The sequence below is a fragment of the Gouania willdenowi genome, chromosome 20, assembly GCF_900634775.1.
Source record: "Gouania willdenowi chromosome 20, fGouWil2.1, whole genome shotgun sequence".
Taxonomy (NCBI): domain Eukaryota; kingdom Metazoa; phylum Chordata; class Actinopteri; order Blenniiformes; family Gobiesocidae; genus Gouania; species Gouania willdenowi.
Genome location: NC_041063.1, coordinates 20,284,526 through 20,297,269, shown reverse-complemented (window position 1 = coordinate 20,297,269; position 12,744 = coordinate 20,284,526). Strand labels below are relative to the sequence as shown.

At 39.0% G+C, this 12,744-nt stretch overlaps 1 protein-coding gene across 1 annotated transcript in view; it reads right to left on the bottom strand.

Moving 5' to 3' along the window:
* LOC114454568 (cadherin-12-like) overlaps positions 1-12,744 on the bottom strand; it is a 70,248-nt gene that overhangs the window by 44,126 nt on the left and 13,378 nt on the right. The window contains exons 4-5 of the mRNA XM_028435118.1: positions 9,023-9,159; positions 1,113-1,234 (exon numbers count right to left, since the gene is read on the bottom strand). Of these exons, the coding sequence (XP_028290919.1) occupies positions 1,113-1,234; positions 9,023-9,159 (259 nt within the window). The remainder of the gene's footprint in view (positions 1-1,112; positions 1,235-9,022; positions 9,160-12,744) is intronic.

The window sequence follows — 12,744 nt, the reverse complement described above, 5'->3', positions numbered from 1 at the left end:
CTGGAGGTCTTTTGAAGTCAAATGTGGGTTTTGGTTTACCTTTCTGACCAGACTACGAGCTGTTCTCTCCGAGAGTTTCCTTGGTCTTCCAGATCTCTTCTTGACCTCCACAGTTCCCCTCACCTGTCATCTCTTAATTATGCCTCGCACTGTGGAAACTGCAAGCTGAAAACGCTTTGCTATCTTCTTGTAGCCCTCCCCGGCATTGTGGGCATCAATTACTTTCATTTTTTCTTTCTTACACAGCTTCTTAGAGGAACCCATGGTTGCTGAGTGTTTGTACAAGGTTTGTGGAGTCGCCGTATTTAAGAAACCCTCAAATTGGCACCAGCTGGCACTCCCTAATGACAATTGTTGACACATGCTTCAGCACCAATGAGCTGGTAGAGGTCTGAGCTTGTAAAAAGAATCTGACACTTTGAAACTCTCAGGGTGCCCCGACTTTTGCACATGCCAAAATTATGTTTTTCATTTTTGTAATTTTGTTCAATTTATAAAATAAAATGTAACTATGCATTAATGTTTCCTGACAATATTGTCTTTTTTTTCCCATATACCAGAGAGACAGTAAATATGAATATAACTTTTTAAATATATATCAAACATAATGCATACGCACACATATATACACGCATACGCACGCATTAATGTACATGACATGTACATAATATTAACAGTATACCATTCCATATCGACGACATACATTTAATCAATTAAATTTAGTGTGGCAATATATACATTATTTTTTTTTTATTAAGTATTAATGTATTATATTCCATTATATACATAGTATACTGTATATTATTGCTGTCCTCGGTAAAATTGTTGCACTCCTTTCTTATACTTACTAATGATATACGTCTTAAGCTTTTTAAAATGGTTTATGTTGGTGCTTTGTTTTATTAATTTTTTTAAGCAGTTCCATAATTTAACACCTGCTATTGTTATACTCATCCTTTTTACAGTATTGTTCTGCATTTTGTATCTTCTTGACATGTAGTTTTCCTCTAATTTAAATTCCTTTTCCCTCAAAAAAATAACTCAAATATGGAATAAGCATGTATGGAAGGCCACAAGCACTGGACAAATGGATGAGTGATGAAGGCTAGTACCTGTCCCACTTTGGCGTTTTCACACACAAAGGTCTCGTAAGAAGTGGCGAGTTCGGGCGGGAACTCGTTGATATCCAGCACCTGGACAGTGACGGCCACTCGACTGGTCAGGACTGGACTGTCTGTAGAGAGAAGAACATCTTTGTGTCACACATGCATGGACTGGTCTGCCTCTGCAACAGTGACATCATGTGGATATTTGTGGTAGTATGGCTGGATGTCAAAGGATGATCTCCAATGCCTTGTGTCTGAATAAGTGTGAATTTATTCTTATTCTTAGTCAGCAGAAACTACATTTCTCAATGACAAATATGTCTTCAATTATCCATGTTCAATTATGATTACAATGATCAGCTTTTTTCAAACTACAATTAAATTACAATCTTTTTTTTTAATGCTCAGGAAGTCAATTACAATTACATCCTCAATTACTAAAGTGCATTTAAAATGAATCACAATTACTGAACCTGAAATAAACAATCTAATAAAAGTTAACTTTCCTCTTGTGTTAGAATCTCTGATAATAACAGGTCCTAAATCAGCTGTAAAATACACTAAAAAGAAATATCTATCACCTACGTTCCTATCTATTAGTTGCCATGTTAGGCTTCCTTTTCAATGAAAAAATAGCTATTAAACATTTTTGTGTCAGTGTACCCCTTTATTTTGATATTTTTTTAAATGATAAAATGTAGAAGAGCTTGATCTGAAATATATATTTAATAATTGTTAAATACATACAGTATGTGTAGAACTGTACATAGAACTGTAACATGGTTCCCCAGTTTTGCTTTAAATTATAATTAACAAAATATAATTTTCATGGCAATTACAATTACAAAGTCAATTTTTTGAACTCAATTACAATTTAATTATGATTATGACAGCAACAGATTTATTAAATTACAAAAATAATTACACCATATTTGTAAATAATTATCAATTACGCGAATACAATTACAATTGACCCCAACCCTGGTCATCAGAACTACTTCATTTAGTCATATTATAGTCTAGTTTTAGTCAAATAAACAAAATTAACATTTTAGTCGATAAAGATATAGCTGACTAAAATATACTGCATGAGAGTTTATGTATTTTTTTTTTTTTTTTTTTTTTTTGGATAATAGTTGAATTACCTTTTATCATCCTGATTAGGGTCAGTGTATGTTTCATTCATTGATGTTTACATTCCGAAGAGTAAATAAAAAAATTAAAAAAAAGTGGTTATTTGATTTTCATTTTTAAATTGAAAAACTAATATTGAAATTCAAGGCATATTTCTTTATCAGGGTCAAGAACGGATAAACAAACAGTTAAAAATCTGTCGTTTTGAATTTTTTTTGTTATTAAAACAATAAATAAATAAATAAATAACCAGAAGACAAAAACATAAAAAAAAATGGCCATTTTTCATCATGGTGAGACTGGAAGTTGTTCTTTTCAAAATAAGAGCACATATATGAGGAGCTGTTTTTGTGGCGCCAAAATATATGAATTATCTTACATTTAACTTGCAGTTTAAAATATCTTTGGAACCGGTTTTTGTAATGATTTGATGCCACATTAAACCATTTTCTGTGCAAAATCTCCTCACATGTCGCTGAAAATCGCTTCACTCCCATTTTGATGCAATATATTTGCAGCAATTTGTGCAGATGACGAGCCTTGTTTCAAAAAAATTTCAAAGTACATTTATTCAAAAACAAAATGAAGACTGGTCTGAATGCTAGTAAGTGTTGGATGACAATCTGCTGTTTTATGAGGAAAAAGCGAATAGAATAAACAAACAATTCATGTGTCCTGTAAATAAATAAGGAAGATAACCTCGTGGGGCCTGTCTGAAGCAAGTTATATAAAAAGCACATACTATAAGATGCACAGGCTATTTTAATTACCATGACAACAGCCCCCCTGAGTGAGACTAACCTAAAACTGCCACTGTTAGTTACCACGCTTCCCTACAGCGGGGCTTCATCGAGGGAGGTGTTCCTCTTGTGTGGGGAAAGCTTTGTGGATTTGTGAGAGCAGGTTTTGCTGTGTCGGTATGTGTGGGTGGGCAGCTGAGGAGAATGTAGTAAATATACTGGGGGGGTCGTGGTGGTGGGGCATCTGTAGAGTCGACTCAAGGGGATTGGAGAAGCAGCCGCAGCTCAGTTAGTAACCTGTCTATGACCTTGATGGAGAAAAGCAATCTTCCTACCAGCAGAAAGGGACACAGAGTTAGGGATTTGGTGCTGTGGGATGGAGTAATACGGATACTTTGCTTACATCACTGACTGAGAACATGTAGACTGATAGAATCTAGTTTATCGGCTACTAAAGTTTCTCACACCATGTTTTATGCGCAATACATACGTCAGTCCAGTAGATGGTGCAATAGTATAGTGGTTTTATTTGCATCTGACTTGCATCTGCATTTGAGCAATCCCATATTGTATTTATCATTTCACAGTGATCGGATGCAGTAAAACACAGTTGTATTCTACTTATCCATAAATGAATCTCATCAATGCAAGCAGCCAACCGCAAGCTTGTAAAACGTGTTGCAGGAGAGAAATGAAAGATGGTTACGATGGCAGTAAAGGTGCAGAGTATGTAAAACACCCAACAGGTGTGACTCACGGTGCTTCGTAATTGCCTCCTGTCGTGGTTTTTATTGCATGCTCTAGATATCGTTCACTTCCTGACTTTTCCCTTTCAAAGCAACCTGTTAATCTCGACCCGTCTCATTTTTAGCTCACCTTCTGCTGTGCAGCCTGTCTTAGGGGGACAACACACACTCACACACACATAAAGCTGTGATTTTTTTACTGCATGACTGCAGTTTCTAAAGATGTCCCTCCAATAGACTTTTAAGCTTCTGCAGAGTGGAGAAAGTCTTGGCCAAGGTGCCGTGGTTAGCTGTTGGACATTAGAGAAAGATAATGCAGCGACCCGTGTTTCCTTTGAGTCCTTGTGAGAAAGGGAATGGATTGTGTGTGGGTGGAGGATGAAGAACATTGTCACCAAGGACACATGCTTGGTGCTGTAATTCTCAATTTGATTGTAAACTCTTACGGTGTTTTACTGCGGGAGTGCCAGCACTGATCAGTCGGAGCATCATTCCGACATATCTTTGACTGGAGCATTTAAAAGGTTCTTTGCTTCTCTATTCTGTTCTGTTCTTTGTGGTTTAAAATACACACGAAGACAACGAATGACCCAATGGTGATGAATGTGTGTCGTACAGAGGTGCCATAGCAGCTCCAATACCCAGGAGACGTTTTCCTGCCAAGCCTCACTAAAGGTCGAGGAACAAATTTGAGCTTTCCGTTTGTTCTTAATGCACCAGGTCCTCCAACATTTGGAAATAAAATCTGAGAATATGAGAACAGTGATTGATTATTACTTTATTTCACAATATTATCCAGCTTCAGAGTTCAGATAGACTGAAATAGAAGTGCAAATTTTTTTTTTGCAGATTTTTAACACTCCAGTGTGATCAGTCCACACTCCTAATGGGAACCAGAAAGGTCAACATAAATGCCAAGAATGTCTCTAAAAATATCTCTTCCTTTACACAGACCTCAAAAGTGTTGCCAATTTAGCAACTTTGTCTTTATATTAAAGCTGCTACCCACAATATATTTTTTTTTATCAGATAAAGTCATAGCGCAGGTCTCGTAGAGTAATACATCTAACATCCTTTATTCCAAAAAGAAAAGAAAAAGTCCAAATTTCAGCATGAAATATTTTAATCTCCACCGTAAACATTTCTTTTGTTGAAATTCTTGCACATTGCATTGTGGGTTATGGAGTCACAGAGGTGGGTGCATAGTCACTATCCGTCTCTGGCGAGAAACAAACAAGAAATCAGGGCAAGGATGAAGGAAATACAGTTTTCAGGTCTCCATAACCCACAATGCATTACACAAAAATGTCAACAAATGGAGAGTTTAGGGTGAAAAAAAAAACATTCAAGTAGCACTTTCAACCTTTTTTCCCTTCTTTTTGGTGTAAATGGTGTGTATTTAATTGATCTACAAGGCATACACTATGATTTTATCGAATTAAAACAGTTTTAGATGAAGTAAGGCAGGGCCCGCGGAACGTCTTGTCGCCGAATAGCACGTACCACATTCCCGAGAATTCAGTCAAATGACTCGGTTCCACTGAGAAAAAAAAAGGTCTTAGAGAGGCTCTTGACATTTGCTCATAGAATAGCGATTACAGCCCGATTCAACAAGCATTAACGGAGGAGTGGTCATTTAAAAAATTGGTTGGTACCACCAACTGTCGCAATATTGGACTCACAAATAAACGACAAAAGGACTTTAATGGAAATTGCTGAAAAAAGGGGGGTGGGCCCCCGGGCCTCTAATCGAATTGTGCGAGGCATAATCGCAATCTATGTTGAATTACCATTGAAACGATGTATCACACAACGTTAACCGTAACCCTTCCATAAATTTGAAAATTACCCAAAAATGGAGGATGGAGCCCATTTCAAAAAAGGGCTCAGAGCGTCTCATCATATTCATTCAAAGGGTATTCATACCAGACTGCATTCCGATCTAAAGAGAACTAATGGAGGAGTAGTCATTTGAAAAATGGGGCGCCCTGGTTCCCTCTTGACATGTACAGGGTAATGACATGTACAGGGTAATGATGGGCCCCTTTTATATATTGGTACAGTATGTGCCAAGGATTCGGTACCGTCAACTGTTGTAATATTTGACTCGCAAATAAATGAGAAATCGACATTGTTTTTTTTTGTCTTTTTCTTTTTGGGCCACAAATTGAAAATTGGGCGTCGATGCGTACACATTCATAGATCATACCAACCAAATGTTAGCCCGATCCGTTCAGGAATAACAGAGGAGTAGCTATTTTAACTAGTGTACACAACAACAACAACAACAAGAACAACAAAGTGAGTGTCGTTTTGAGTCTGGTAGCCCGGCCTAAAAATTATCGGGGGTAGCGAGAAATCTAGCAACTTTTTCTGGAATCGCCTGCACCAGTAATAAACTCACTACCATCCGAGCTGTAAATAATCTAACTACAATACATCATCCTGCATGATTTAGATGCTCCCCTGTTCCAACACAGCTGATTGTAATGAGTAGCTCATTATCAGGCTTTCTGTAGAGCTGCATGATGACACCATCATTAGATTCAAGTGTGTTGGAGCAGAGAGACATCCTAACCCACTAATAGGGAGCGCAAGCCTTTGTCACACTGTTGCTTTTTTTGTTCAAATGTTATCTTGCATCTTTCTTCCTCCTGACAAATAAATGTGATGTCTGTCTCTTCTCAATTATATCAAATATGACACAAATATTTAGACACGTTGCCTTTGTATCTGATTTAGATCCATTAACTAAAGTGGCAGGAGATCAGATTGAAAGCTTTCCTACACCAATCATTCTAATTTAATCTATCATCAGCCAATCAGATACTGATTTCCAGGAACAAGTAGAGCATCTTTGGACCGCCCCAGCAGAACCTTTGTTCAAACCCATCGTTGCACCTTTGCTGAAAATGTCTTTTCAAAGCGCCCTTTAGAAAACAAAGGGGGACATTAATAAGAAAGGATGACATGCATTAAAACAGGAACTGCCAACAAAGGCCAGCAGCAAAGAGTGCAACTACAAGCTGGTTAATTTGGCCAACGGCTAACGCAGAGCATGTCAACCTGCTGGCCTTGTTGATTTCAAAGTGCCATTAAAAGGACGTGGAGTGACTGGATGTGTACGAAGCATTACTGTGGCATAAAGGTCAATTACACAAGAAAGCTATTAAAAAAAACCTTCTCAACAAAAACTAGCAAATAGACTTTGTGTAACACTGATTGCTTGGACTCTATGCTATTAAAAGCTACATCATCATGAAGACACTTTCACCACCTTATTATTTCGACAAAGGTTTCCACACAAACTCTACTTTTTCTAAAATGTCACATCACATGGCGAGGACAAAAATGATGATATAGTACCTATTCAAAACCTGCATATGGTGTTGGGATGTTACTAGTCAGTGAAAGTTATCAGTCCTCCAGGTTAGAGACTTCTTCTTTTCTATAACTTACTAGTAAGAATTCTGAGATTTTGTTGAGTTGATCAGGTCTCATTAACCTATTGTGTGACTTGTTGTCATACTAAAGGATCCCTGTCATCTAATTACTCAGATAACAGATTGTTGTTCAATCATCTAGGGAGTGCAGAGATGATGGGAACCCCCTCCCCTCTGTTCAAAGATGGCTTCTTTCACACCTCTTTTAAGCTTTTTGTCTCTGACCAGGATCTGTACAATACTGTCTGCAAAGAAATGCCCTGTATTCTTATATTTCCTAATATTAAAATGCCACAGGATGTATCGTCAAGGTAGTGTTGTGCTCAAGATTGGTTTTGGTACTTGAGACCACATATTAGGGTCTTGGTTTTGTCTCGGACTTGAAAAGCATTTTTACTCGTTCTTGTCTCGGTATCTGACTGCCTGGACTCTGAATTTTCCTGACAAATACAAATTTTGTTTTTAGATTTTTGAAATAATTCTGGACTTATCAATAGCTTTTTAATAAATCCAAGAGTTTATTTTGTCCAAGAATCGAGTCAAACGAATTTAAGAGTTGAGATTTTTACATGTTCTGCTTTGACAGAGTGGGAGACTCATTTTTTTTTTTTTGTCTGTCAAATGTATCAAAAAAAACAAAAAAAAAAACAACAACTCAAAAGCTAAAAAGAGAATGTTCTTTAACTGTTTTATTTTGTCTTTGAAATAGATTTTTATGATCTTGGTCTTGACTTTTGTCTCGACATCCAAAAGTCTTGGGCAAGTCTTGGTCTCGGATACAGTGGTCAGCACAAAAACACAAAATTTGAATAAAAAAACCAGGGTTATTTTACTGCCTTAAATACCAACTGCTGATTTGGTGTCTTTTAGCTCTGAGCATTTCCATATAGCATAAGCTGAACACAATAAAGCATCAGTTTTAGTCTTTTCCTCTCCAAGTGAGTTTTAGGCCCCCAGAAGAGCAATGACAACAAATGAAATAAAAAAGTGATGAAAAAAAAGGGATGTCACTGTTTTGGAGGATAGCATTCTTAAAGGTCATGAGAAAAAGTGGAATCCAGGTGAGATGGGGCTAACCGAGCGCGCTCCCACTCTGATTCCTGCAGCAAACACACAAATCACGACCCAGATGTTTCCTCCTTCGACTCTTCCTTAGCTCCATCCATTTTGCATCCTTTCAATCCACCTCCTCCTCCTTGATTTCGTCACACAAAAGCCACACAAAGCGGCGCACACATGTGCATTGAGAGCACAGCATTAGCGTGTCACTGCCGTGACCTTGAGTGGAAGTGAGTAATATCAGTTTCCAAGGCGACAATGACTCAAGCTTTAACAGCCCATATTTCACAGGCATTCCTAATGAATATACAGCGTGTGTAATTTTGATTGAGCACCAGCCTGCCTCTGGGATAATGACTTTGACGGTTCTTTGCAAATTTGATGACTTGATGACGATGGATTTGCTTATTTATCTGGAAATTTTCTCCACTTTCATCATGAAAACATAATTAGCTCAATGACATATCTATAAAGCCATCGCTCCATCTTTTTAGTTTTTGTTCGGTGGCAAGGTGCACGCCATTCACTTAAGCTATAAAAAAGACTCCCTTCAAATGTGTTAAAAGATGGCAGTTAAAAATGAAAACAGGATTAAGGCCTCTAAGCGTGAGACAACAATGACCTGAAGATACAGCAATCATGGTTTATGGCTGCCTGTAAAGCTTTCAGCAAAAAGGGGAATTGAGTATTGACTTTGGGAAAAAAAAAGCGCGCTAAATCCTTCACAGAGACGTTAGTCATGCTGGAGTGATGACATTTGCACAAGTCGCTCTTAGTTTGGACATCAGACTCACTCAGTTTAGTAGCTACGATGGAGATATTGTGCTGGGCGATGCTCTCCCTGTCCAGAAGCTCGTTGGTGGAAATGGTTCCCTCCACCGGATCGATGTCAAAGTAGCTGTCCAGGTCGCTCTTCCAGTCGATGGAATACCTGAAAGAGAGCGTTTTAAGTTTAATAGCTTGAATTAAAGAATTTAACCACAGTGATATTTCCCTCAGGGTGAATGTCTAGGAGTTGGCTTTAATGCGATATCGGCGTGGCCTTCATTACTTATTCTGAATGGTCATTTCCACCAAATGAGCTGGGGATTGCATATACGTTCCAATCAACTAATGAGACGCGTGCTTTAGTCATGCAGAGCTGAACATAAATGAATCCTCAGCCCTGTTGAAACCACATCCATGTTCCTCGACCAACGGAGGCCTTGAAATGTCTGTCGGGTGTTTGTGAGCATGGGCGTAGGACTGGGGGGAGTAAAGGGTACTGATTACCCAGGGCCCAAGGCAGGAGGTGCCCTCAGAAGTCTGTTTTATATATATATGTACGAAAATGCATTTGAAACATGATTTATATTGTGGATGTGGATGTGGAGGAGCAGGAGATAGACAGCAGCAGGAAACGTTGTTGTTCCTAAAGAAAGGAAAAGCAGGCCACAAACACAAGGAAAGAAAGGTGAGGGTGAAATGAGGGAAAGCTACTGCTTACTCAATTTTTTAGAGGTCAGCTTTAAAACACACTTCTTTTTTTGGCGGAATACTATTTTGATTTAGATTTTTTCTTTATTTTACTTTTAGTTATACCCCACTCCCACCCCCAAACAAAAATACCAGCCACCACTAAATTTTAGCAAAAGTATGTCACAAACACAATATTCAATAAATCACTAAAACATCGTAGAACAGATTAATAAAATACAAGCAATGGATAGGGAGTCATTAGGTTAATAAAAAATAAAGCTTAATGCATTAATAATGCAAAATAGCAATATTGTATTTGGAGGAGGGGGGGGGGGGGGTGTACATAACTTACAGTAGGGGACCAACAAGATGGTTTGGACCCAGGGCCCAACATGTGGTGCTACGCCCCCGTTTGTGAGCATATGTTGTGATCCTTGCATCTTTGGTCCCCTCAAGCAAACCACAACAAGAGCGAAATAGATCTGAAAGCACAGCCCACGACAGTGACAGCGCCATTCATCATTCTATGCTATTTGATCTTAAAGGGCCATTTTTCATTAATAGTGTTGAGATTGTCTGTCAAGTTCCAACATGAGAAACGTCTTGGTTGTCTATTATTACCCTTCACAATCAGGTCAGAGGTTGGTAAGCCAGTGCCTTGCTCGAGAGCACTCCTACAGTTCTTTATATCTCATGGTTTTGCGTCTGAATTCTCTAATTAAGGGGCCGCCTTTGCATTGCACCTTTTTTTTTCTTTTCTTTATTCACCATGAGCTTTTTGATCTTGAAAAGCATTTTTCTCATGAATATTTAGCATGCTTGTTTTTCAACACTACAGACTTAAATCAGTCATTAGGAAAGGAGGCCAAATAACCCATTTAAGCCCTCACACGTCTTTCAGTTTAATTTGAATAATGACAAAACCAGTGAAGTTGTAAAATAAATAGTTAAGTATTGGTTTGATCAACATTTCCTGTTTGAGTTTTTATAGCCAATCTTTAACTCCGTGTAGCAGACAGTATTCAAAATACAGTAGTTGAATGTATCTTTGATAAATATTATAGCCAACCTCCTATCAGCAGTTTCAGAGATCTTTTGGAGTTTTCCCTTTGGGGCACTGCAGCTTTGAAGCCGTTTTATTGGAGTCTCTCAGTCTCTGAAGTATAAATTGCTTTGCCCCCGAGTGTCCAACTTTTGACAGTGCAAACACTCCAGTGCAATTACAGCGCTACACACACATTAGTAATGCAGTACGTTCTTTGGTACAGTGATATATTAGCACTGGCGCTGGTGGCAGAATTCTAACATAGGTTTTTTAAACATGCAACCCGCGGGCCAAACCCGGCACGCCAGAGGGTCCGACCCAGAGGTGAATATACAAATAACACATTACATCCATCTCGACAAAATACAAGATGTGCTAAATAAAAAAGAGAAAATGAAGTAAAATGAAGTTAAAAAAAAAAAAAAAAAAAGCAACTCATAAATGAAGTTAAACTAAATTACACAAATTGCATTTACAAGAGAAAGTGCAAGTGAAAATTCTGTAAGGACCCATGCACTTTACATTGTCAAAATGCACGAGATAAAATGATATAGTAAACAAAGTAAAAACAAAATCAATTATAAAGTAAATAAAGAAAATGAATTAAATAAAAGTCAATTGAAATATGGGTAAGAAAGGGTTTGGCTGGATCCTGTCGGAGCAAGATCCGGAATCTCCCAGATTTTGACCGGCATTTATTTGATTGGATCTGCACCTCATTTTATTATTTTTTTTCCAGCACCTCATTTGCTTAAGTGTTTTGTTTACATTTTAAGTATTCTATTTGGACAGCTGTGTCTTTTATTGAGTTGAAATCCCTGGAAATTATATTGTACACACAAAATTAAATGAAAAAACTGAGCGCGAGTGAGAAAGAGAGGGGAAGGTCAGGCCACGCCCCCACATTATGTCTAAACTTGCATTTTGCGAAAACAATTGCTTCTCTCTGTCAGCCTAGAAGATGGTAGAAAATGGCTAAAAAAAGGCAGTTGGATTTAAAAGTCAATAAGTGAAGCTAAACCTGAGGTAAAGTTTGTTTCTGTTGAAATTGCAGAGGAGAGCAGCAGCAGCAGTTAGCGTAGCTAGTAGCAGCACATGTAGCAATGAGGCAAATGCAGGAGAACCTGCCTCCAACAGACAGGACATACGAGGAGAACTGTCCAGGGAACATGAGGGGGACTCAGGGACAGAGAGAAGAGAAGAAGACAACGGTGAAAGTTCTGCTATGGACATTATGACCAGGGAAGTTTGGACAGAGGCTCAGTTCTAAGCCAAGATGAGATGCTACTATTGGGTTATAAAAGACAAGGCAGGCCTCGGCTATGAAATATGTAAAAAAAGTTGCGAGGATACAAAGTTCTCTATAGCTGTTTTTTTTTGGCTGTCTAGCTAAACAGACTCTCTGGGTTGGTGGAGAGTTCTTGCCTCAAGTGGAGGAGTTCAAGTATCTTGTTCACGAGTGAGGGTCGGATGATGTGTGAAATTGATAGACGGATCGGTGCGGCGTCAGCAGTGATGCGGTCACTGTATCGGACTGTTGTGGTGAAGAGTTCCTACTCTCACCTATGGTCATGAGATTTGGGAAATGACCGAAAGGACAAGATCGCGGATACAGGTGGCCGAAATGAGTTTCCTTCGCAGGGTGGCTGGGCGCACCCTTCGAAATAGGGTGAAAAGCTCAGTCATCCGGGAGGAGCTCAAAGTAAAGTCGCTGCTCCTTCGCGTTGAAAGGAGCCAGCTGAAGTGGCTCGGGCATCAGTTTCGGATGCCTCCTGGTCGCCTCCCTCGGGAGGTGTTTCAGGCATGTCCTATTGGGAAGAGGCCTCGTGGAAGGCCCAGGACACGCTGGAGGGACTATGTCTCTGAGCTGGCCTGGTGTTGCCTCGGGGTTCCCCCAGAACGGCTGGAGGAGTTGTGCATGGATCGGGAGGTCTGGGCATCTCTGTTGAGACTGCTGCCTCCGCGACCTGGCCCCGGATAAAGCGGAAGAAAATGGATGGATGGTTTAGGTAA